This window comes from Bufo gargarizans, chromosome 1 (genome assembly GCF_014858855.1).
Source record: "Bufo gargarizans isolate SCDJY-AF-19 chromosome 1, ASM1485885v1, whole genome shotgun sequence".
NCBI lineage: Eukaryota > Metazoa > Chordata > Amphibia > Anura > Bufonidae > Bufo > Bufo gargarizans.
Window position 1 is genome coordinate 220,561,733 of NC_058080.1, and position 27,191 is coordinate 220,588,923.

Consider the following 27,191-nt stretch of genomic DNA (forward strand, 5'->3'; position numbering starts at 1 on the left):
AGGGGTTCAATACCGGAAAATAACTGATCAGTTTTATCCTAATGTATTCTGAATAGAGAGATATCTTCAGTTCAGTCTTTTTGACTTTTCAGGACGGAGATAATACCGCAGCATGCTGCGGTTTTATCTCCGTCCAAAATTCCAGAACACTTGCTGGAATGCCGGATCCGTAATTTTTTCCCATTGACATGCATTAATGCCGAATCCGGCCCCGAGTGTTCCAGCAAAACGGATCCGGCAAAATAAATTCTGGATCCATTTTTCTGGATGACACCGGAGAGACGGATCCGGTATTTCAATGCATTTGTCAGATGGATCCGTCTGACAAATGCCATCAGTTTGCATACGTTTTGACGGATCTGCCGCAAGTGTGAAAGTACCCTTGCATGCAGTACCATTAGTGTTTTTTGATTAGCATAGAGGCATTTTTGCCTACTAACAAACCAAAAACAGTATACTGCATATATAAACAAGAATCTGCACCGGTAAAACATCATCTGGCAATCCATTATATACCGTAATGTGCTGATGGGCAGGATGCGCTTACAAGCACATTTATATTAATAATCCTATATTTGCCTGCAATGAGACCATATATTTCCTCTAATTTCTCTTATCTCACCTTATTTCTAAAAGATATACCATATGTTCCACTTTCGACACCTGCAGGCAGGGGCGTAGCTATAGGGGAAGCAGGGGACGCGGCTGCTTTGGGGCCCTAACCCAGAAGGGGCCCATCCAGGAGGAGGAGGACTAAAAGATTTGGTCAGGGCCCCCTCAACAGTATTACACAATGAAATTATATACAGTGACAGTATAGACAGTTTATAAAACGGATGGAACAGCTGCCGGGCCTGGTCTGAGAGAGCGATCTTTACTAGCCACAGGAATGGAGGCGGCATGAAAGGAAGGGGTTGCGAAAAAATTACTGGGGGAGGGGGGCCTCATTTAAAAATTTGCTGAGGGGCCCAGTCATTTCTAGCTACGCCACTGCCTGCAGGCACTACACACTGTATATATATATAGTGTATAGTGTAAAGAAAGAAGACATTTTGAGCTCCTTGTATCTGCCCCTTATTGTCTCTCCCCACATAACATTATGCTATTTTGTAAGTTTTTTGTATGCTTTACCGACTATGGCTTGTTGGACCATGCAGACCCCTATTATGAAGGCACAGTTCCCCTATATATCACTGCCGGGATAATGAATTGCATCTCTTATACATAGAAGCCTATGTACAGCATGTTTGCTTCTAATACGCTTTCACCTAAAGCCGCACAAAAGGAGAGAAGAGAGGAGCGAAGGATCAATCAAACCCCACCCTCCGCCTCCCGTAACCAGGCCACACGATGACAGGCAGCACAGAATCACCCCTGGGAGAGCACGTGTGCCCACAACGTAATTACAGGAACATGAAAATTTCATTTCGATGGATTCAAGACAAAGCACGGCTGAAGCACTGTACGGCACCACCTGCAAATAATGTCTTATTTAGAGGATAAGAATGAACAGTGATATGTGCAGACCCCTTTATCCCCTGCTGCAGAACGCCTGACATCTTTAACTAGGAGAAGCCTTGGAGATGTATTCCCAATACCGAGCCACACCCGATCTAGACCATTTGTTTTCTCACACAGTAGCCTGACCTCTGAGCTCTGCTGTTTGTCTGCGGCAGTGCTAGGTACAAAGACGGGTTTGTCACTGGCTCATTAAGAGATTACGTGCTTCATTTGCTTACTAGGGGTTATCTGGGGGATGACGTTCATAAGCAAACTTAATCTTCCCGATTTCATCGATGACATCACAGGCAGGTGTAATCATTAAAGAGATGACATAGGCTCCGCATGGAAAGATGTCCATCATGTGTGACAAGAACAGGAAGATGTAAGGATTGGGGGCTTGATGGAAATTGCTGGTTGTATTTCTATGCATGCGTTAACCAACCTCCACGTATCTGCCCACAAACTAGCCTGAGATAGTTCAACACTACGTGGACCTGAATGGGTTAACGGGATAAAACAATATACTGCATGTCACAACATGTGATCGGCTGTCTGCCCAGTGTAAATGGTCTTTAGCTGGTACAGCTCTGCTAGACTGGTGACCAACTGCGGACGGCTGTCTAAACAAAGCTGGATCTGGGTCATATGCCTGGGCTGGCATGGATGACATGACTAAGGCTGGCAAATGATACTGAGAGGTGTCCCAGTCATACTGAGCGGCATAGGGAAGTATTACATGTAAGGAGAGGTAGCATTCTCCAGAGTGTATGACATCATTTCGGACTGAGAAATACTTACTGACAATGAAAGGTTTGTGCCAGGCTCGCCAACTCTTTTACCCTTTACTGTATTTGACCCTTTGTCGATGATTTGAGAGCCAAATAACTAGACAGTACTTGTAAGTCACAGCAGGGCCGGCTCCAGGTTCATGTGGGCCCTTGGGCCATAAAGTCTCAGTGGGCCCCCTTGTGGCATTTTGCATGGCGCTTACAGCAATGAAACTGCATGTATTATAGATTAAATACCTTACACAGAGCATGCTACAGAGCGGATATATGTAAATCAGTCCTTATGTGCCTACTTTTATTTTCTACCCAGTGTTTCAGTCCCTCAGGTCTACTCACAGATATGTGCCCCCTCACAGTAGCTATGCCAAGATGTGCCCCCTCACAGTTGATATACCAAGATGTGTTCCCCCTTTACAGTAGATATGCCAAAATATGTGCCCAGTGCCCCCTTCACAGTGGTTATGCCCAGATGTGCCCCCTTCACAGGAAGTGAAAAGAACAAACAATACATACTCCTCGCATCAGTCACCTGGCTCCTTCCATGATCTGTGCTCCCCATCAGCAGCAGCAGGATACTGTGCCACATCGCGCTGCTGTGTAGGAGGAGCGGAGGCTGATTCCCAGCCTGCCCACTCCTCCTCCAACACAGATCAGCAGGACGATGTGTGAGGACATTGTGCTGCTGCTGCTGTGGAGCGCTGGCGGCTCAATGGTGGAGCAGGGAGCAAATAGTTCCCTGCTACAGTGCCGTGCCTACGGTGTTTGGCACCCAGGGCGGGTCCTTTCTATGGCACCCCCCAATACTTTAAAAAAAATTGTACCCCTCACAGTAGCATTGCTCTCACTGTACAACCTTCACAGTAGTTTTGTACAGATGTGTGCCAACTCACAGTAGTTATGCCCTCTCTGTTCCCCTTTCACAGTTGTAATGCCCTATATGTGCCCCCTTCACTGTAATAATCCCCATTGTGCCCCCTTCACAGTAATAATTCCCATTGTGCCCCCTTCACAGTAATAATGCCCACTGTGCCCCCTTCACTGTAGTAATGCCCTCTGGCTCTGTGCCCCCTCTATAGTACAAATTCCCATTGTGCCTCCTTCACATTAGTAAAGCCCTCTGTGCCCCCTCCATAGTATAAATGCCCTCTGTGTCTCCCCATAGTAATAATGTCCTCTTGTGCACCCTCCATAGTAATAAAGACCTCTGTGCCCCCTTTAAAATAAAAAAAGACATCTGAGCTGACTCTGTATTAAAAACTAAAAAACACAGTAACTTCTCACCTTGTCCCACTCCTGAAGCTCAAATCTCTTTCTTCCCTGCAGGCACAGATCGCTATACAGCACGACGTGGGAGGGGCTTATGCAGATTACCGAGCTGCAGGCTCCGCCCACACCGGCCAGCAGCACGATCCGTGCCTGCAGGCTGAATGGTGGAGCGGGGAGAAGTCTTCCTACTTCACCATTCAGAGTGCGGCTGGCCTGAAGGAGGGGAGGAGTGCGGGGAGCTGAGCTCCCAGCACTCCAGCAATGAGCGCTCCCATCTGTATTGATAGAAGTGGTCATTGCTTCTGGCCTCTGGCAGCAGTGCTGTGGGCCCCGGCACTTGCCCGGGTGCTGACGTCGGCCTTGAGTCACACATAAGACATTATTTTAACAAATCCACTTTGAAAGGGATTGTGTCATCAGGATTTTAGCAACAGAGCTTAACACATCAGTCTCCTCAATTTAGTTTAAAATATACTAGTCTTACTGCCATATATCTTGTCATTTCTGTAAAAAATCTCTCAGGGATCTCGCGCCACTCCGCTATTCCTTTCCGTTTCGAGGGAAGTTCGCAGACAGCTGGCGCATGCGCGCTTCGTTCGCTGAGGCTGCTGCCAGAACACTGCACGGGTGCTGACAAGTGGATCCAGGGCGCATGCATGAGATTAAGCGATTTTTTACAGAAATGACAAGACATATGGCAGTAAGACTAGTATATTTTAAACTAAATCGAGGAGACTGATGTTTTAATGTGAAAAGCTCTGTTGCTAAAATCCTGATGACAGAATCCCTTTAATACTGTATTGTGTACCCCTGGCCTGATGGCACAATCAACGCAGAAAGTAATGCCACCAAATAATACATATTAAGGGTTAAATATACACATTCCTTTTCCATGGATGACTGGCTACAGTGTATAGTCATAAATCAAGATGACAAAGACAGACAGATCCACAGATCTATCCAGATTAATCAAAATATAATTTCTGTTCCTTATAGTGAATGGAAACTCTATACTTGTATACTGCCAATGAACCAGAGTATGTAGAACAGGGATGTCAAACTCGTGGCCCTCCAGCTGTTGCAAAACTACAACTCCCATCATGCCTGGGCATACTACAGCTATCAGGGAATGATGGGAGTTGTAGTTTTGCAACATCTGGAGGGCCATGAGTTTGACATCCATGATGTAGAAGCTTGGTGATATTTATGGTCCATGGTGACATTTAGTAATATTAAATTGCTAATCCTAAAGTAACTTTTTATTCAATGCTCTGAAACTCACGCATATTTAGGCATTTTATCATACATGCGCCATGTCTTACAAGGCAAAGAAACTGAAGTAAATGACTACAGCATTTAGGCCTAGTTGGAAGGCCTATTCTGATTTCAGAAGATGGAAACAATTTTACATGTTAAACAAGATGGGTTGAGATATAGAGGTCACAGAACAGGGATTTCTCACCCGAGGCCCCCTATGAGAAAGAGTGAGAAGGAGCATACTAGTTTCAGCAGACCTGACCTGTCCATGGATTACATGGTCAGCCATTCTTTGAATGACCACTATGTAGATGCTTACATCTATGTAGATGCTTGTGATAACAGCTAATATCCAATAGCTTGTTAGGCCAGGACTGCCTGACCAGCTGACCCCCAGGCAGATATCTATTTAAAAAGACATTATCTTCATGAAACAGCTACGTGAAGGATACATATGACTTTGCATTTGGGAACAGATTTACTATGAGGCAGACAGGTTAGACATGTAGACACGGAGTCTTTAAATTCACCACAGTTTTATCAATAGCTCAGGTTGGATTGTAAATCTGGCGCATCTCCAGATTTCCTGTCTAATTTAAAATGGCTGCCTGAAGGCAGTCCTAGAATGGGAACAGGACTGGTTTCCTCCACCAGCAGTGCTGACTAGGGGGGTGAGGGGCTGAGGCCTCACCACACTATGTTCTGGCACTTACATATACTACACATTAGTGAGGTTTCCTGTCAGGCTGCTCAGCTACGATAGCATATCATAGGCAGGATCACATCATTGCCCCTCACCCTGCTAGGCAGCTCTGCTAGTGGAGAGACCCAGTCCTACTTACATTGTAGGACAGGTTGCTGGTGGCCATTTCAAATCATTCCTGGGGAACTCCTTTAAGATGACTTTCAGATTTCTTACTTCCACATTCTTACAATAGAAATTTTGACGCAAAAAGTTAGATCTTGAGCTACGCCCATTTCCCTCTGAAACTCACACTTGGCAAGCAAGTCTAAGCCACATCCCTTGGCAAGCATGTGAAAATCATGTACTAAATACCACAGTAAATCTAGGCTATTGTATTACAAAAAATGCTGTAAAAAAATATTTTGGCATGTAGAGATGCTGTCTACATGTAAGAAGCACCTCTAGATGTCTCCAAAGGAGAAATATCATAACAAAACCTGCACCTTATGAGCCTGCACCTTTACTGGTGGTGGCTTTCCTGGAGAGGCCTGTTACATATAGGACCCTACTCTTTTGTGAGTTAATGACAGTACAGCGGTCTCTCAATATTTATTTGTTTCCAAGACAACCATTGTACGTTGACACCATTGTAACTCAAGTCCATAACCCTATGGAAAATGAGTAATGGGTCCCAAAGCCCCAAAATGTCATCCCAAGATGAAGAAAATGAAGATTTAAGAGAAATAGTCAGATAAGTAAGACAGATTAAGTAAGACCTCACATATATCAGTCAGGAACAGATGCTGGAAGCTGTAAAATCACAAACTATGAAGAGGACAAAGTCTTCTCCAGGGTCTTGTGTGGCACACAATGTACCAGAAAAATAAAATGGAGCCACCTCTACCTCACATACAAAGGAGCAGCTCATCCTGGGACAGACAGAGGACAGTACAAAACATGAAGGGCTGCACTGTACTAGGAGCTACTGGACATCAATAGAGGTGCTTCACCAGAGAAATGGCCATGCCGATGTTTGTATCTGAGTCATTGTATGTTGAGTCTAGTTTCAACTTCAACAAAGGCCCAGGAAACTCCACGGTAAGTTACAAATATTGTATCCTGAGGCCACTGTATCTGGAGGGACCACTGTAAAGATCTGTAAGAATAGAGGCCATAAAGAAAAATGTGTGGGCAAAATGTATGTATGGGGCAAGGGCAAACTGACCATCTACGCCAGTGATGGCTAACGTCCAGCACTCCAGCTGTGGTAAAACTACGACTCCCAGCATGCTCCATTCATTTTGATGGATTTCTGAGAACAGACAAGCAAGTCTACATATTGGGAGTTGTAGTTTTACCATGGCTGGAGTGCTGGAGGCTAGCTATCCCAGATCTAGGCAGCCACTTTACAAGTGCATATTACAGGGAATGTATCACCTATATTTATCTTCTTAAAGGGGTTCTACGCTTTTTCTTATTGATGATCTAGCCTTTGGATAGATCATCAGCATCTGATCGGCGGGGGTCTGACACCTGGGACCCCCACTGATCAGCTGTTGGGGAACGCAGCGCCACTCGCAGTAGCGCGCAGCCTTCTTGCTGTTTCCTGCAGGCCAGTGAGGTCAAGATTATTTCACTGGATTGGCCGCGACTCATCTCCAGGCCAGTGAAATAGTCATGATGTCACTGGCCTGCGGCAAACAGTGAGAGGGCCGCCGATCAGACGCTGATGAAATAGGATAGATCATCAGTAAGAAAAATGTGTAGAACCCCTTAAAATGTATTTTTAAAATGAACAAATTTTACCAGATAGTGAGACATATTCTTTTTTTCTAATCTGTATTTTTTGTATTGTATTTTCCTGAACATAACTATGGAGGCAGCCATCTTGCCTGGACTGATGGGAAAGTTTTCTAGGTATGCTCTATGACCTGCGCAAAGGTCATTGTAAAGGGAAGAACACGATGTGATATTACCAATTGTGAATGGTGAATCCTATGTTACTATATATATATATATATATATATATACACACACATTTCTAGGTGATATCTGTCATTGTAATACTGTCTGTGAAAATAATGAGATGACTGCTGAGAAGACTTAGTGGCCAGTGCGAAACCTGTAGGGCATTTTATGATTTTTTGGAAAATAAATAGTGATGACACATTCCCTTTAAAAGACAGCATGAAGGTTAGCACATAAAACACTAAAATATGTCTACACATTTGTTTCTTTTTTACACATTTGCTTTGTTGTATCAGCAATCAGCTTAAATCAAATTCCATAAGAAAGACGTCCTTGTATTCGTTAAATTAGGACACAGCTTTATAAATAAAATGACATATCCAGGACACAGGGATTTCATATGTAAAATATACATTTTAGATGAGTGTGCAAAGTAATGTATCTATTTGTACCATAATATGGCCCTGCACATAGATTATCGGTGTACTAAGGGTCAATAGACGGGCTAATATCTGCTCACCAACATCACTCTTCCCTCTGCCAATAACTATTCCCTGAGGGTACTTTCACACTTGCGGCAGAGGATTCCGGCACACAGTTCCGTCACCGAAACTGCCTGCCGGATCCGTCAAAACATATGCAAACTGATGGCATAGTTTTAAATTAGAGGGGCAAAGGTTTAAAAGTAATATCAGGAAGTATTACTTTACTGAGAGAGTAGTGGATGCATGGAATAGCCTTCCTGCAGAAGTGGTAGCTGCAAATACAGTGAAGGAGTTTAAGCATGCATGGGATAGGCATAAGGCCATCCTTCATATAAGATAGGGCCAGGGGCTATTCATAGGATTCAGATATATTGGGCAGACTAGATGGGCCAAATGGTTCTTATCTGCCGACACATTCTATGTTTTATTTGTCAGACGGATCAGGATCAGGATCCTGATCCGTATGACAAATGCATTGAGATGCCAAATCTGTCTCTCCGGTGTCATCCGGAAAAACAGATGCTGCATTTATTTTTTTCGGTCTGAGCATGCGCAGGCCGCAATGCCGGATCCGTTTTGCCGGAACACTCGGGGCGAGAGACGGCATTAATGCATGCCAATTGGGGAAAAATGCAGCATCCGGCACTGGGCAAGTGCTCTGGAATTTTGGTCGGAGATAAAAACGCAGCATGCAGTAAAAAATACTGAACTGAAGACATCCTGATGCATCCTGAACGGATTGCTCTCCATTCAGAATGCATGGGGATAAAACTGATCAGTTGTTTTTCCGGTATTGAGCCCCTAGGACGGAACTCAAAAGAATAACGGAAAAGAATAACACTAGTGTGAAAATACCCTTAAGAACATAAAATCCTGGAGAATGAATGGACCGGTCAGTACAAGTGTGACATAGCAGGCATCATTCCTCAAAGGCAGGTAAACCTACCTTGGCCTACAGTATAAAAAAAAAGAACCTTAAAGTGAGTATGTCATCAGAAGACAACCTATCACTTAAATTATATTTTTATGTAACAGATTTTTAAAGAATTTCTATTTTTCATTTTCCATGCCAATATCAATATATAGAGTTATTTATTCAACCAGTAAGTAATTTTTTTTACAGAAAATGACATAGGTGTCTCCCAAAAGATAATAAGACAGCATTATTGTGGGAAAAAAAACATTTCTCAGCTTTTATTTACATTTCAGCAAAAAATACAGGATGTTCCGCACTGTGGAAAATCTCAGTGGACGTGGTCGGAAGCCAAAAGTGACACCTGTGCTGGCCAGGAGGATAGTTAGAGAGGTGAAAAAGAATCCAAGGATCACCACCAAGGCCATCCTGCTGAATCTGGGCACTGCTGGTGGCAATGTCTCAAGGCAGACAATCCAACGGACACTGCACAATGCAGACCAAGGAGGATGCCACTTCTCCAGATAAGGCACACAAAAGCTTGCTTGGCCTTTGCAAAAGCTCATCTGGACAAAGAAGAAGACTTCTGGTCTTCTGTGTTATGGTCAGATGAAACAAAAATTGAATTGTTTGGTCACAATGATGTTTCCTTCATTTGGCGTAAAAAAGGAGAAGCCTTCAACCCAAAGAACACCATCCCCACTGTCAAACATGGTGGTGGGAACCTAATGCTTTGGGGGTGTTTTTCAGCCAATGGACCAGGGAACCTAATCACAGTAAACGGCACCATGAAAAAAGAGCAATACATGAGGATTCTCAACGACAACATCAGGCAGTCTGCAGAGAAACTTGGCCTTGGGCACCAGTGGACATTTCAGCATGACAATGACCCAAAACACACAGCAAAAGTGATGAAGAAATGGTTAGCAGACAACAACATTAACGTTTTGGAGTGGCCCAGCCAGAGTCCAGACTTGAATCCAATTGATTATCTGTGGAGGGAGCTAAAGATCAGGGTGATGGCAAGAAGACCCTCCAACCTGAAAGATTTGGAGCCCATTGCTAAAGATGAATGGGCAAAAATACCTGTGAAGACATGCAAAAAGCTGGTCTGCAATTATAGGAGGCGTTTGATTGCTCTAATAGTCAATAAAGGCTTTTCTATTGATTATTGAGAAGGGTAGGAATAATTTTGGACTGGACACTTTTTTTCTCAAATGTAAATAAAAGCTGAGAATCCCCCCCATAATAATGCCTCTTGTACATCGTCTTACTATCTTTTAGGAGACACCTATGTCATTTCCCGTCAAAAAATTACTTGCTGGTTGAATAAAAGTAACTTTAAGTCAAAAATTGCCAGGGGTATGAATATTAATGGGCAGCACTGTATATAAAAATAAATTAAAAAAAATACTGCAGTTTTCGCACTGGCCACTAAGCATAATAATAAGTGCCGCTTCTTGGTCTGTACAGATCACTTAACTGCTTATCATTAAAGACAGGATTAGATTGACAGATATCACCTATAAATTTTAAAAAATACTGGGCACTCTCACTTATGTAGAACCATACAAGGAAGGGGCAAGTACCCCGAAACGCGTTTGGTGAAGAGACCCCCATAGTAATCCCAAAGCAAGTCGTACTGGAACTTTTAAAAAAACGCTGTGCTGCTTTTTCGGACCAACCGAGGATCCTGTGTTTTATTAAGATCCCTGACACATCGGCAACTACAAGCGCAACACACGAGGCTACATAGTAGCGTGGCGCAGTGTATCCGACGTGGGGAGAGTGAATACAAGCCTCATTGTCTGCCGGCTCTTAGATACCACGGAGCGGCAGCTAAAGGACTTAACACGGGCAAGCAAGCTACAGCAGTATCCGGTGGCGACAGGAGCGGACAGGAGCAACTTCTGGATTACAAGCTGAAGAGCTACACAAGATTTCACTGTACAGTGAGTACAAGCGGGACGCCGCAAATAGACCCACTCAAGTGAATGTCTACAAACCGTAGCATCTTTACTTTTCTCCAACTAAGTGGGACTGTATATTGTACAGGATACTAAATCCCATCTTTAATTATCGACTACCGCCCACTATCAGTCTGATACATATGGACTGACTTTCCCACATCATTTTTTTGGATCCATTTTTATTTTATTCTAGTGATTTTAGGAGTTTTTATTTATTATCCATTTGTATTATATTATTGAGATTGTGCGTTTATGATTATATGTACTGTAATAAATTGTATGGTTCTACATAAGTGAGAGTGCCCAGTATTTTTTAAAATGTATTTATTCCCTACTAGAGGAAGGACGGATCCTCTTTACTGTGAGCACCTCCTCCATATTTTTCCTCAGCCCTGTGCGTCTCACAACTTGTTGTTAGATATCACCTATACATTATAGATAACACAGGATCCAGCATTCACGATAGGTGATATCACATCTTATCTAGTCCCTCCTGACCTGCAAAAAGGTCACAGAGCATGTATTCTCCCATAGAAGTCAGTGTCTATGGCCCATGTGACTGCTGGACTGCTGTAAAGCATATTTCTAAATGCTGTTAAGAACAGCTCAGGCAAGATGGCCGCCCCCATAAATATGTTCAAGAAATAGAAATAAAAACTGATTAAGAAAAGGGATATATGTAACTATCTGGTTTAAACTGACAATGAGACAGTTTTGGTGACACATTCCCTTAAGGCCTATTGCACACGGCCGTTTTTTTTTCCCGTTTACTGGCCGTTTTTTGCGTTCCGTATACGGTCCGTATACGGAACCATTCATTTCAATGGTTCCGCAAAAAAAACGGAATGTACTCCGTATGCATTCCGTTTCCGTATTTCCGTTTTTCCGTTCCGTTTTAACATAGAACATGTCCTATTATTGCCCGCAAATCACAGTCCGTGGCTCCATTCAAGTCAATGGATCCGCAAAAAAAACGGAACACATACGGAAATGCATCCGTATTTCTTCCGTTTCCGTTCCGTTTTTTCCTGAACCATCTATTGAAAATGTTATGGCCAACCCAATTTTATCTATGTAATTACTGTATACTGTATATGCCATACGGAAAAACGGAACGGAAAAACGGAACAGAAACGGAAACACAACGGAAACAAAAAACGGAACAGCGGATCCATGAAAAACGGACCGCAAAACACTGAAAAAGCCATACGGTCGTGTGCAATAGGCCTAAGGGTGCATGCACACTATCGTATGTATTTTGCGGTCTGCAAAATGCGAATCCACAAAAAAATATGGATGACGCCTGTGTTGCATCCGTTTTTTGTGTGGATCCATTGTAAGAATGCCTATTCTGGTCCATTGGGCAAGAATAGGACATGTTCTATCTTTTTTGCGGGACTATGGAACAGACATACGGATGCACACAGCACACGTCCGCATTTTTTGTGGACCAGTTAAAATGAATAGGTCCGCATCAGATCCGTAAAAAATGCTGATTGGATGCGGAACAAAAATACGGCCGTGTGCATGGGGCCTTGAAGTACAATTCCACATAAATGTATCCTCTGACATGGCAGTAGACACAATCTTAGGATCTACCAACTCCAAAAACAAACGGGCAATGCAAAGTTACACGGTCGATCTGCAAAGAGAGTCCGAAATTTGCATTAGAATTCCTGCCATAGGAACAATCCTCCATAATACTTAAAAAAAGGGGTCACTGAAAGACAGTGTTCAACATTTCTGAGCAGCACCATGTTCATATACAGGCTCGACTGGGGTAGCCTGGCCCTCTTATTTTGGAAATTGATGGAAGTCTGAGCTCATTGATGCCCCCCCCCCCCATTCCAATAATGTTTTCACATGTAAATCCCGTGTAATAATGCATGTGCTGCACAGCTATAAGTAGGAAGAGGTACCATTTTCATACGATAGTGGTAGGAAAGCAGAAGGGATTTGCTTTATTTGTGAAATGCTGCATTTCTGTAATGGGCCAGCATTGCCCCCAAATGCTAGGAACCTACAGACTGCATTGCGCAGGGTCCATATTATATGTATTAACCCCAGCAGACACTGTAATAACCTGTATTGCAGAGACGGCAGCATCAATAATTGACTGCTGGTGCACCATCGGTGTAGAAGAAGGCTAGCAGCTGAGCGTTATATACAGATGTAAAACCACAGCTCAACCATTTTCCACCACCCTGAATCCTAGGTGACACCTCTGGGAATCTGATCATGTTACAGGTTCCTGTCATTTCCATAGTCATTTGCTTGCACTACTAGCCCCTCCTAGCAAGGCATCCTAACAAGCTGAACCTTCCCTCCATGCTATGCTACCATAATATACTAAATCCATGTATTTCAGCAGATCCAAAGCCACACCTGGATGCGCACTCCAGGCATCAATACGTGGTGTGTCCCTACAGCTGATCCGCACTAGCATGGTGCCCAGCTGATGAGATCAAACATGAGGAAGGTGGGGTCTGCCCAGAGGATGCACCGATGCAGGGAAACTCTGCATCTCGTAAGGGAGGTGCCAGGGCTACATCCACATTCAGCAACAGATTGACATATGCCATGAATATTAAACTGGACATGGGTAGCTTAATTACAGGCGACTGCAGACATGCCGTATCCTAGAGACAGACAGGCACACAGAGAGGAGGAGGAGGAGGAGGACACAGGCACACAGTACAGTCTTCATACCTTATGTTTTCGATCCCTGGGGACCTTACGTCTTCTCCTCTCTTTTTCCTTTGCCTTCTCTTCAATGGGAGGCAGTTCCAGGTCTCGTATTTTTTTAATAGAAGCAGCACCATGAGCCATTTTGATCAGGCAAGAACCAGCTTCAAGGACTCAGGAATAAAAATCCAGTGCTTTTCTCCTTTTTTTTTTTTTTTTCCTCCCCCTAAGTCTATGGATGTCAGCGAGAACTTTCCGCTGTAATCCTCCAATCCACAGATAAATCACAGCTTATGTCCATATGCAGCAGGGCCCATCAGACCAGAGAGTATAACAGGTACACCTAACACCTAGCAGGTGTCAATGACAAAGATGGGGAGGGGGACAAAAAAATGTCAGGCTCTGCTCCTTTCACATTGGCATGGTCCAGGATATTCACTGACTGTACAGAAATGGGAGCTTCAGACCAGCTGATAGTCCATCCTTTAACCCCTCGCCAAACCAAAAAGGTCTGCTGGGACCTTTCAATACAGCTTGCGTCTTCTGACTACAGCCAGGAAGAGGCCACCTCCAAGAAGTCAGCAGGGGAGGAGGATCTCCTTTAAATTCCACAAGCACCTCATCGCAGAGTAGGAATAAAAATGGTGCAGTCTGACTTAATGACTTGATGCTGCCGCTGCTAGGACTGCCTCAGATTGAGCACATGACATGTTTCCTTCCTCTGTCCTTATGCTTCTGGTTTCTGTTTAATTACATTATGACAGCTTGGAGCTGAAGCCGCAGCGGCTGTGCCCGGTCCACCTGCTTGCGACCTATCACTATTCAAATACAAGGGGAAACTAGCAACAGCAGCTCTCTGAATATTCATCCGGCTCACACCGAACGTGAGTCTGCATGCAGCGAGACTGGAAAGATACATTCTGCAATCCGCCAGAGGATCACCTGCTTAAATCCCGACAACAAGCTGATACATGATGGAAGACTTTAACACATTATGGTTTAACGTAAAACCTGTCACTAGAACAGACGGGACTAACGTAAGCCATCAATAAAATGCACCAATACAGTATATTTTCTTTGAAAAGCACCAGACATCTCTGTTTTAGTAAATACTTGCATTCCCCATGTAATAACAAGTCTGGAGCATCTATTCTTATGATTCTATGTGGTGCCAAATAAAACATAAAATAAAAAAAATCCCCCCCCCCCCAAAAAAAAGCCACTGCACGCCACATCACAGCTTCTAGCAAGTCCCCAGTGATCACGACCTGACCGTCATGGACTTTGTGCTATTAAAAAGTGCGAAATACAGACTATTTTTCCCTATAACAACACAAAATAAATAAAAAGAATACACTAATATCAAAATAAAAAGATCATAAACATAAAGCCCCATATACAGTATCACATTTACATGACGAACAGGGATAAAAAAGTTATGGTTTTCAAAAAACCCATGTACTATGATGGGGGTAAATGGGGGTAAGGCTACTTTCACACCAGGGTTTTAAAATGCTCCAAAATGCATTCCGTTATATTTAGTTGCGTTCCCAGACCAGAGAGCAAACCGCAGCATGTTGTAGTTTGCTTTTCATTCTGGGATGCGGAGCAAGACAGATCCGGCATGACCCCCCAATGCAAGTCAATCGGGACAGATCCATTTTCTCTGACACAATCGAAAACGGATCCGTCCCCCACTGACTTTCAATGGAGTTCATGACGGATCAGTCTTGGGTACGTTAAACATAATACAACCGGATCCGTTCATAACGGATGCAGATGTTTGTATTATCAGTAACTGAAACGTTTTTGATGAACCCTGCAGGATCCAGTAAAAACGCTAGCGTGAAAGTAGCCTAATAGTCTTTAACTGGTTTCAATATCAAATTTACATCTGTCGTTGAGCCTAGTCAAAAATGGCAGTACAGGGTACACAGCTTTACAGGACTGTTCTAACATGGTGGTGGTGTAAATAACATGTAAAACTATCAACTGTCTATAACAGTAGATATAGTATATGTTCTACACACTGTCTATAATTGTAGGTATAGTATATGTTCTACACACTGTCTATAATTGTAGGTATAGTATATGTTCTACACACCGTCTATAACTGTAGATATAGTATATGTTCTACACACCGTCTATAATTGTAGATATAGTATATGTTCTACACACCGTCTATAATTGTAAGTATAGTATATGTTCTACACACCGTCTATAATTGTAGGTATAGTATATGTTCTACACACCGTCTATAACTGTAGATATAGTATATGTTCTACACACTGTCTATAACTGTAGGTATAGTATATGTTCTACACACTGTCTATAATTGTAGGTATAGTATATGTTCTACACACCGTCTATAACTGTAGATATAGTATATGTTCTACACACCGTCTATAATTGTAGATATAGTATATGTTCTACACACCGTCTATAACTGCAGATATAGTATATGTTCTACACACCGTCTATAATTGTAGATATAGTATATGTTCTACACACCGTCTATAACTGTAGATATAGTATATGTTCTACACACCGTCTATAACTGTAGATATAGTATATGTTCTACACACTGTCTATAACTGTAGATATAGTATATGTTCTACACACTGTCTATAATTGTAGATATAGTATATGTTCTACACACTGTCTATAACTGCAGATATAGTATATGTTCTACACACTGTCTATAATTGTAGGTATAGTATATGTTCTACACACTGTCTATAATTGTAGGTATAGTATATGTTCTACACACCGTCTATAACTGTAGATATAGTATATGTTCTACACACTGTCTATAATTGTAGATATAGTATATGTTCTACACACTGTCTATAATTGTAGGTATAGTATATGTTCTACACACTGTCTATAACTGTAGATATAGTATATGTTCTACACACCGTCTATAACTGTAGATATAGTATATGTTCTACACACTGTCTATAACTGTAGGTATAGTATATGTTCTACACACTGTCTATAATTGTAGGTATAGTATATGTTCTACACACCGTCTATAACTGTAGATATAGTATATGTTCTACACACCGTCTATAATTGTAGATATAGTATATGTTCTACACACCGTCTATAACTGTAGATATAGTATATGTTCTACACACTGTCTATAACTGTAGATATAGTATATGTTCTACACACTGTCTATAACTGTAGATATAGTATATGTTCTACACACTGTCTATAATTGTAGATATAGTATATGTTCTACACACTGTCTATAATTGTAGATATAGTATATGTTCTACACACTGTCTATAACTGTAGATATAGTATATGTTCTACACACTGTCTATAACTGTAGATATAGTATATGTTCTACACACCGTCTATAACTGTAGATATAGTATATGTTCTACACACTGTCTATAATTGTAGATATAGTATATGTTCTACACACCGTCTATAACTGTAGGTATAGTATATGTTCTACACACTGTCTATAATTGTAGGTATAGTATATGTTCTACACACGTCTATAACTGTAGGATATAGTATATGTTCTACACACTGTCTATAACTGTAGGTATAGTATATGTTCTACACACTGTCTATAACTGTAGGTATAGTATATGTTCTACACACTGTCTATAACTGTAGGTATAGTATATGTTCTACACACCGTCTATAACTGTAGATATAGTATATGTTCTACACACTGTCTATAACTGTAGGTATAGTATATGTTCTACACACTGTCTATAACTGTAGGTATAGTATATGTTCTACACACTGTCTATAACTGTAGATATAGTATATGTTCTACACACTGTCTATAACTGTAGATATAGTATATGTTCTACACACTGTCTATAACTGTAGATATAGTATATGTTCTACACACTGTCTATAATTGTAGGTATAGTATATGTTCTACACACTGTCTATAACTGTAGATATAGTATATGTTCTACACACTGTCTATAATTGAAGATATGGTATATGTTCTACACACTGTCTATAATTGTAGATATAGTATATGTTCTACACACTGTCTAAAATTGTAGATATAGTATATGTTCTACACACTGTCTCATAAAATGACACACTGGGTTAATAAATGTTATTGCCTAATGGTACTGGTACAAGGATTCAGTACTCAAATGTTGTTGTGTCATTTCACTCAAGAAGTTGAAGAGCTTATTATATAATCAGGAAGAGACTGAGAATGCCCTGAGCACCCAGTCCTCAACTATTGGCATCAGAGCATTGTTGTGGTGGCACAATTGTCTAACACAATCATCCAAGTGTTAAACAATGTCAGTGAAGCAGAACAGACCCAGGGATTGTAGAATCCTGCAAAGTAGGTGCTAGAGAAGCTCACAGTAGGATGGTGTTTTCCAACCAAGGTTCCACAGGATTCCCTAAAATACAGTTAGGAAAGCATTATACATGCCAATCTTAATCTGACCCCTTCTTGCTTTAGATGCATTGCAATTATTAAGAGGCACATGTGTAATGACTGAGTTTTACACTGGTTTTAAAGTAGGAGAAGCACAGTGGCTTAGTAGATGCCTTGCAGTAGTGAGGTCCTGGATTCACAACATCTGCATGGAGATTGTACGTTTTCCCATACAGACAGAGAATTCTGATTGTGAGCTGGGGATAGTGAGTGACAAAGTCTGGATAGCACTGCAGAATATGTTGGTGCCATATAAACAAGATACTAATATAAAGCAAAAGGACTGGTCACCTACAGTGAAGGACTTGTCAATGACTCAATGCATATTGATACGAGCACAAAACTAAATCTGCTCTGTGAGAAAATGTGAGAAAAATGTTCTTTGCTGCCTGGGTGCACATATTTAATTGTTATTGGCGTGCACAGTGGCTTTACAATATGAACTGACATGGCAGAAAGGTTCGGCGACCCTCCAGTTCAATAAAAAAAAAAAAAATTAGAAGCAGTGCAGCCACCTTAGATGGCAGAAGGGGAGTCCAGGAACTTGTGTTGTGTTTGTTCCTCAGTTAATGTGATTTCTTCCCCCCCCCCCCGGACTACAGTGTTCCTTTAAGAACGAGCATCCATGTGTCAGCAGACAGCTTCTATAGCTTTATACACATTTTTCATTTCCACAAGGAGAGAGAAGTAACAGTGGGGCAACCACTGGATAATTTGCCTGCAAGGAAAGAATAACCCCTTCAGGACACCAGCCATTTTCACCTTAAGGACCAGGCCATTTTTTGCAAATCTGACGTGTCCCTTTATGTGGTGATAACTTTAAAATGCTTTTACTTATCCAGGCCATTCTGAGATTGTATTCTCGTCACATATTGTACTTTATGACAGTGGTAAAGTTGAGTCAAAATATTCCATTTTTACTTATAAAAAAAATACCAAATTTACCAAGAATTTGGAAAAATTAGCGATTTTCAAAATTTCTATTTCTCTGCTTTTAAAACAGATAGTGATACCTCCTAAAATAGTTATTACCTTATACTTCCCATATGTCTACGTCATGTTTGGATCATTTTGTAATTATTACCTTACATTTCCCATATATCTACGTCATGTTTGGATCACTTTGTAATTATTACCTTACATTTCCCATATATCTACTTCATGTTTGGATCACTTTGTAAATTATATTTTCTTTTTTTGTGACGTTAGAAGGCTAAGAAGTTTAGAAGCAAATCATAACATTTTTAAGAAAATTTCCAAAACCCAATTTTTGAGGACCAGTTCAGGTCTGAAGTCACTTTGTGAGGCTTACATAATAGAAACCACCCATAGATGGCCCTATTTTAGAAACGACACCCCTCAAGGTATTCAAAACCGATTTTACAAACTTTGTTAACCATTTAGGTGTTCCACAAGAATTAAAGGAAAATGTAGATGAAATTTCAGAATTTCACTTTTTTGGCAGATTTCCCATTTTAATCTCTTTTATTCCACTAACAAAGCAAGGGTTAACAGCCAAACAAAACGCATCTCTATTTTCTGGCTCATAGAGGAAAGCCATGTGCAGGGGACCACAACAAATGAGGTCCATATACCAAATGCCACAACATATTGGGCAGGAGCAGGGTTGCCAATGAGCGGCATAGGCAATATTCATTTTCACAATAGTTTGCAAAGTTTTTGCATAATATTCGCAATAAATTTGCAAATTCTATAATTCGTGATCCCCAGTCATTATTTTCGCGATTGCACAAATTGGCACTAATGATGTGCATATTTTTTGCGAAATACATGCAACTTCACATTTTATCAGGTCTGAGTAGATATTACTAAGTGGTAAACTTGTGACATCACAGCACTATGTCTGTAGCATGTATGTATGGACAGCAGAGAAACTGTAATTCCTATCACACTACCTAACACCCTGCACTGGTACCTATCAGCTACACTGTATCACTATCTAACCTACACTGACTATCTCCCACTAACTATCTGTATTATATATAAGCTAACTAACTAACTATCTAATGTAATTAGATAAGTAATAGAATCCAGATGAAAGCACAGAGCACAGCAATGACACAGAACTTTAAAAAAACAGCAGAAAATGGCTGCTGCGGAGTTTCCTATATAGTAAGGGGTAGGCAAATTTCCTATTGGTTGCTAGGTATGTTGCTAAGCTTAGACAAAGACATTGCAGCCTTCTCATTGGCCCACAAGCAAGAAGGGAGGTTACTGATGAAAAAAAAAAATTGAATATTCGCCATTATGAAGATATGGCAGTAAATTCTACATCTTCACGAATTCTTAAAGTGCCGATATTCGCGATAAAAATTAGCGATTTGAATATTCGCGATCAACACTAGTTACTAACCGTTCCGAAATTTCTGGATATTCCGTAAAAATAGACAACTTTTTTCCTGTGTCCGTGAAAAAAACTTAGATGTCTCCGTGAGTTTCTTGAGGCTGGTACTACTTGACTAGATTATTTTGATAGTAATTATCATCATTTTACAGCTCACGGTAAATGCTGGTACTGAGTTCTTATCAGTATATTGAGCGATAGACATGTATTATTTACAATCTTCTTCATTCGTTATGGTTTTCCAATTTGTCCATAAAGACAAACCTCAGGAGGTTCTCTTTATGAGGCATCTTGAAAGTTATAGGCATGACCACTCTGGGCATATGTGCGAGTAATGGATAGAGTATGGGGGGGGGGGGGGGGTTGAGCTGGCATTAAAGTAGTTTTGCTTTTGGCTGAAAGAAAGCTGATTTATCAGGAATATGTACTGTGCTGCTCCTGAAACTTCAGAAATGATTGCTTTTAATACAGAACAAGCACGTTGTGTAACAGAGACTCAGCAGTTTGTGGGCGACGTGTAGAAAATGTGGGAAGATATGTGGATAAAGCAATCTGGATAGAAGGTTTTTGACATATTTGCTATTTATCTTAAAAAAAAAAAATCGACACTCAGTATAGAAGAATAACTGACAAAAAGGAAAAAACATAGATGTCCTTCTCTAGAAATTTCCATGATGGAACTGCTCCCTAATACACAGTAGGACTGAGGAGCTGTGAATACAACGCTCCTGGTGCTGGCTGTACTCACCGTTTCCTGGTCTTTTGCCGGCACCGCGCACTGTGCTGTGACTTGATGTTGCACAGCATGAGCACACACTATGACCTGACGCTGTGTGGCATCATGTAACAGTACAGCATGCTGCTGGCAGAAGAACAGGGAGCGGCGAATGCAGGAAGAGCACAATGCGAGTGGTGGCACCCTCCAGAGCAGGAGAGGTAAGTTAATCTATTTATTTTATGTCTGATCTGAGGTCTAATGGGGTCTGATTAGGAATAACAGTCTGATTTGTGGGTCTGATCTGAGGTCTGATGAAGATTGGGGGGTCTGATCGGAGGTCTGATAACGATTGGGGGTCTGATGAACATTGGGGTTCTGATTAAAATATTTTTCTTCTTTTCCTCCCCTGAAACCCAGGTGTGTCTAATGGGCAGGTGTGTATTATAGTGTGGGAAATACAGAAACTAGAGAGAGGGAAAGAAATATATAACCGGATAAAAGTCTTCAGGGCTGAATACGTTAATGTGTTACTTATTGCAGAAGCACATGATACACATGCAAAAATGTTACCTAATTAGAAGTTTCTTCAATTCAGTTCAACTTTATTGTCATTATACCAACACTACCAGGCTACTTCTCCAGTGCAATATTAAAAATGAAAACAGAAAAAAGGCACTAACAACTTAAGTTTAGTTAAAGTACAAGCGAGTATAAAAATTCAAGAGATTGTCTCATTTTGGCAAATAGCACTTATTATGTAGAGAAAAAAATACAAGCCACTTGCTAATGTATTGTGATTATCCATATTGCTTCCTTTGCTGGCTGGATGCATTTTTCCATCAGATTATACATTGCTTGTTTCCACGGTTACCACCCAGCAATCCAGTAGCGGTGGCCGTGCTTGTACACTACAGGAAAAAGCACCAGCCTAATTGAGCTCCCACCATCCTGGCCACCAGAGAGGCCAGCAATTTTTTCTATAGTGTGCAAGCACTACTACTGATGCTGGATTGCAGGGTGGTCTGTAACCATGGAAACGAGCAGTGTACAATGTGATGGAAAAAGGAATCCAGCCAGCAAAGGAAGCAATATGGACAACAACAATACATTAGTAAGTGGTATTTTATTAACTTTCTCTACCTAATGCTATTTGCTGAAGTGATACTCCTTTAACCCCTTAAGGACTCAGCCCTATTTCACCTTAAGGACTTGGCCATTTTTTGCAAATCTGACCAGTGTCAATTTAAGTGCTCATAACTTTAAAACGCTTTGACTTACCCAGGCCGTTCTGAGATTGTTTTTTCGTCACATATTGTACTTCATAACACTGCTAAAATTGGGTCAAAAAAGTGAATTTTTTTGCATAAAAAAATACAATTTTTACCAAAAATTTCGAAAAATTAGCAAATTTCAAAGTTTCAGTTTCTATACTTCTGTAATACATAGTAATACCCCCAAAAATTGCGATGATTTTACATTCCCCATATGACTACTTCATGTTTGTAGAATTTTGGGAATGATATTTTATTTTTTGGGGATGTTACAAGGCTTAGAAGTTTAGAAGCAAATTTTGAAATTTTTCAGAAATCTTCAAAATCCCACTTTTTATAGACCAGTTCAGGTTTGAAGTCATATTGTGGGGCTTAGATAATAGCAACCTCCCAAAAATGACCCCATTCTAGAAACTACACCCCTCAAGGTATTCAAAACTGTTTTTTCAAACTTTATTAACCCTTTAGGTGTTCCACAAGAGTTAATGGCAGATGGAGAAACAATTTCGAAATTTCTATTTTTTGGAAAATTTTCCAATATAATCGATTTTTTCCAGGAGTAAAACAAGGGTTAACTGCCAAACAAAACTCAAAATGGGTTGCCCTGATTCTGTAGTTTGCAGAAACACCCCATATGTGGTCGTAAACTACTGTTTGGCCGAACGGGAGCACATAGAAGGAGGGGAACACCATATGGGTTTTGGAAGGCAGATTTTGCAGGACTGGTTTTGTTTATACCATGTCCAATTTCAAGCCCCCTGTTGCACCCCTAGAATAGAAATTTCAAAAAAGTGACTCCATCTAAGAAAGTACACCCCTCAAGGTATTCAAAACTGGGTTTAGAAACTTTGTTAACCCTTTAGGTGTTCCACAAGAGTTAATGGCAGATGGAGAAACAATTTTGAAATGTCTATTTTTTGGAAAATTTTCCAATATAATCAATTTTTTCCAGGAGTAAAACAAGGGTTAACTGCCAAACAAAACTCAAAATGGGTTCCCCTGATTCTGTTGTTTGCAGAAACACCCCATATGTGGTTGTAAACTACTGTTTGGCCGAACAGGAGCACATAGAAGGAGGGGAACACCATATGGGTTTTGGAAGGCAGATTTTGCAGGACTGGTTTTGTTTATACCATGTCCCATTTCAAGCCCCCTGTTGCACCCCTAGAATAGAAATTTCAAAAAAGTGACTCCATCTAAGAAAGTACACCCCTCAAGGTATTCAAAACTGGGTTTACAAACTTTGTTAACCCTTTAGGTGTTTCACAAGAGTTAATGGCAGATGGAGAAACAATTTTGAAATGTCTATTTTTTGGAAAATTTTCCAATATAATCAATTTTTTCCAGGAGTAAAACAAGGGTTAACTGCCAAACAAAACTCAAAATGGGTTGCCCTGATTCTGTAGTTTGCAGAAACACCCCATATGTGGTTGTAAACTACTGTTTGGCCGAACAGGAGCACATAGAAGGAGGGGAACACCATATGGGTTTTGGAAGGCAGATTTTGCAGGACTGGTTTTGTTTATACCATGTCCCATTTGAAGCCCCCTGTTGCACCCCTAAAATAGAAATTTCAAAAAAGTGACTCCATCTAAGAAAGTACACCCCTCAAGGTATTCAAAACTGGGTTTACAAACTTTGTTAACCCTTTAGGTGTTCCACAAGAGTTAATGGCAGATGGAGAAACAATTTTGAAATTTCTATTTTTTGGAAAATTTTCCAATTTAACCCTTACTTTATTACTGGAAAAAATGGGTTAACAGCCAAACAAAACTCAAAATGAGTTGCCCTGATTCTGTAGTTTGCAGAAACACCCCATATGTGGTCGTAAACTACGGTTTGGCCGAACGGCAGGACATAGAAGAAGGGGAACGGTTTTTGGAAGGCAGATTTTGCTGGACTGGTTTACTTACACCATGTACCCTTTCAAGCCCCCTGATGCACCCCTAGAGTAGAAACTCCATAAAAGTGACCCCATCTAGGAAACTACGGGATAAGGGGGTTGTTGTTTTGGGACTATTTTAGGGGTAAATATGATTTTTGGTTGCTCTATATTACTCTTTTTTGAGGCAATGTAACAAAAAAATTCTAAAATTGTTTCTACATTCGCTATTTAGTTTGTGGAACACCTAAAGGGTTAACATAGTTTGTAAAGTAACTTTTGAATACCTTGAGGGGTGTAGTTTCTTAGATGGGGTCACTTTTTTGGAGTTTCTAGTCTAGGCTACATCAGGGGGGCTTCTAATGGGACATGGTGTAAAAAAAAAAACTGTCCATCAAAATCTGCCTTCCAGAAACCGTATGGAGTTCCCTTCGTTCTATGCCCTGCCGTGCGGCTATATAGCCATTTACGACCACATATGGGGTGTTTCTGCAAACTACAGAATCGGGGCAATAAATATTGAGTTTTGTTTGGCTGTTAACCCTTGCTTTATTACCGGCAAAAAGGATTCAAATGGAAATTTTGCCCAAAAATTGTTGTTTTGGCACCGTTTTTTTTTTATATTTTTAACACCGTTCATCCGAGGCGTTTGGTCAAAAGTTATTTTTATAGCGACGACTTTTACGCACGCGACGATGCCCAATATGTATGGCTCTCAGACTTTGGAGACACTAAGCAGGCATCCTAAAACTGCGGCCCACCAGATGTTGTAAAACTGCAATTCCCACCATGCCCTGCTGATGGCTGTAGGTTTTTCTGGGCATGCTGGGAGTTATAGTTTTACAACATCTGGAGGGCCGCAGTTTGAGGATGCCTGCACTAAAACTAATATTTTTTGGGGAAAAAAAAAATGTTTTCGTGTCTCCAAAGGCTGAGAGCCATAGTTTTTTATGTTCTCTAGTGGACTGTTGGGGATTATAAAAATTTAGTACTCCATGGAAGTGTGATACTCCCTGAAGCAATCGATAACGCAGAGGCCCGGATGATCGGGGCACGTGTCGCACTGAGTGGTGGTGTCCTTCCGTATCCCCCTCCTGCGACACACTCTGCACTTTTTTTGGGTTCGTCCCTTCTTTCCAGTATGGGGGACCACACCTGGAAAGTGTTGGCCAGGGACGATCCGGGCGCCTCCAGTTCCCGAGGTACTCCGGCCTGCTCTTTCCCGGTCCGAAAAGATCAGGTCCTTGAGGACTGCCTCATAGAACTGGAGGAATGTCCCTGTGCTGCCAGCGCTTCGGGATAGTACAAAAGAGTTGTACATGGCAACCTGCACCAAGTAGACCGCAACTTTTTTGTACCATGCCCGGGTTTTGCGCATGGCGTTATATGGCGTGAGGACTTGATCAGAGAGATCAACTCCTCCCATATACCGATTGTAGTCGACGATACAATCGGGCTTGAGGACCGTTGCCGTGGTACCTCGCACAGAGACTGGGGTGGTGCCGTTACCGTGGATTGTGGACAGCATAAGGACATCCCTCTTGTCCTTATACCTGACCAGCAACAGGTTTCCACTGGTAAGTGCACGGGTCTCACCCCTGGGGATAGGTACCTGGAGGGGGTAGGCAGGGAGGCCGCGTTGATTTTTCCGCACGGTCCCACAAGCGAACGTGGATCTGGCGGCAAGGGACCTGAACAAGGGAATGCTGGTATAAAAGTTATCCACGTACAAGTGGTAACTCTTATCCAGCAGTGGGTACATAAGGTCCCACACGAGTTTCCCGCTAACACCCAGAGTGGGGGGACATTCTGGGGGTTGAATACGGGAATCTCGCCCCTCGTACACACAAAATTTGTAAGTGTACCCTGAGGTACTCTCACAAATTTTGTATAGCTTCACGCCATACCTCGCCCGCTTTGTGGGAATATATTGGCGGAAACTGAGTCTCCCCTTGAACGCAACGAGAGACTCATCAACCGCGACCTCCCTTCCAGGTACGTAGGCCTGCTGAAATGTGGCCCCAAAGTGATCGATGACCGGCCGTATCTTATACAGCCGGTCATAGGCAGGATCACCTCGGGGGGTGGACATGCTGCATTATCGGAATAATGCAGACATTTCCGGATGGCCTCAAACCGGGGACGTGTCATGACCATACTGTACAGTGGAGTCTGGTATAGGACGTCCCCACTCCAGTATTGCCTGACACTGGGTTTTTGGACTAGACCCATATGCAGCACGAGGCCCCAAAATGTCCTCATTTCGGCTGCACTGACCGGCGTCCAGCCACCGGGTCTAGACAAAAATGAGCCTGGGTTTTGAGCGACGAACTGTTGGGCGTACAGATTCGTCTGCTCCACCATCAGATTCACCAGTGGGTTACTGAAAAAAAAACTAAAATAGTCTATTTCAGTAAACCCCACTGTGGGAATCTGGATTCCAGGATTGCCAGCAAAATCCGGAATCTCAGGCTCAAAGTCCACTGGGGGACACCAGCTAAGTTCATCGGCAGGGGGCTCCGGTGAACTTATTTGGTGGGCCGGGAAACCAGTATGAACCCCAGGGCGGCTCGTACTAGGGTGGGCCACAGGATCCCTAGCATGTGGGGCCCCTGGCTCCGCCTGGCGGCGTCTCCGCCGCCTTGGTGGCTCATCGTCATCCGATGATGATGAGGAGGATGCGGATGATAAAAGGAATGTGGGGTCATCCTCATCCTCACTGGGGCTCTCAGAGTCGGAGGCAATCTGGGCATATGCCTCCTCGGCCGAGAACACCCGGCGGGCCATGGGTGTGTGTGCGTGTAGGTGTGCGTGTGTGGCAAACTTTATTATATGTGCGTGTGTGTGGGGGCAACGGGTGTTCGCGTACTAAAAAAGGCAAGAAAAAAAGGGCAAGTGTTAGGAAAAAAAGTTAAAACTTGCTGATCAGCGGTACAAGGCTTATCAGCGGTGGGGTGGTGGGGCGCTAACAGTGGGGTGGCGGGCGCTAACAGTGGA

At 42.0% G+C, this 27,191-nt stretch overlaps 1 protein-coding gene across 16 annotated transcripts in view; it reads right to left on the minus strand.

Annotated features, from left to right (window-relative positions):
* ANK2 (ankyrin 2) overlaps positions 1 to 27,191 on the minus strand; it is a 524,175-nt gene that overhangs the window by 200,544 nt on the left and 296,440 nt on the right. For 2 of the 16 annotated variants that reach the window (XM_044301685.1, XM_044301504.1), the window contains exon 1: positions 13,545 to 14,304. The exons of 13 other annotated variants lie outside the window; for them this stretch is intronic. In XM_044301685.1, the coding sequence (XP_044157620.1) occupies positions 13,545 to 13,664 (120 nt within the window). In that variant the 5' untranslated portion in view covers positions 13,665 to 14,304. Of the gene's footprint in view, positions 1 to 13,544; positions 14,306 to 27,191 lie in introns of those variants that run through there. One more of the 16 variants, XM_044301421.1, reaches the window with a different exon arrangement.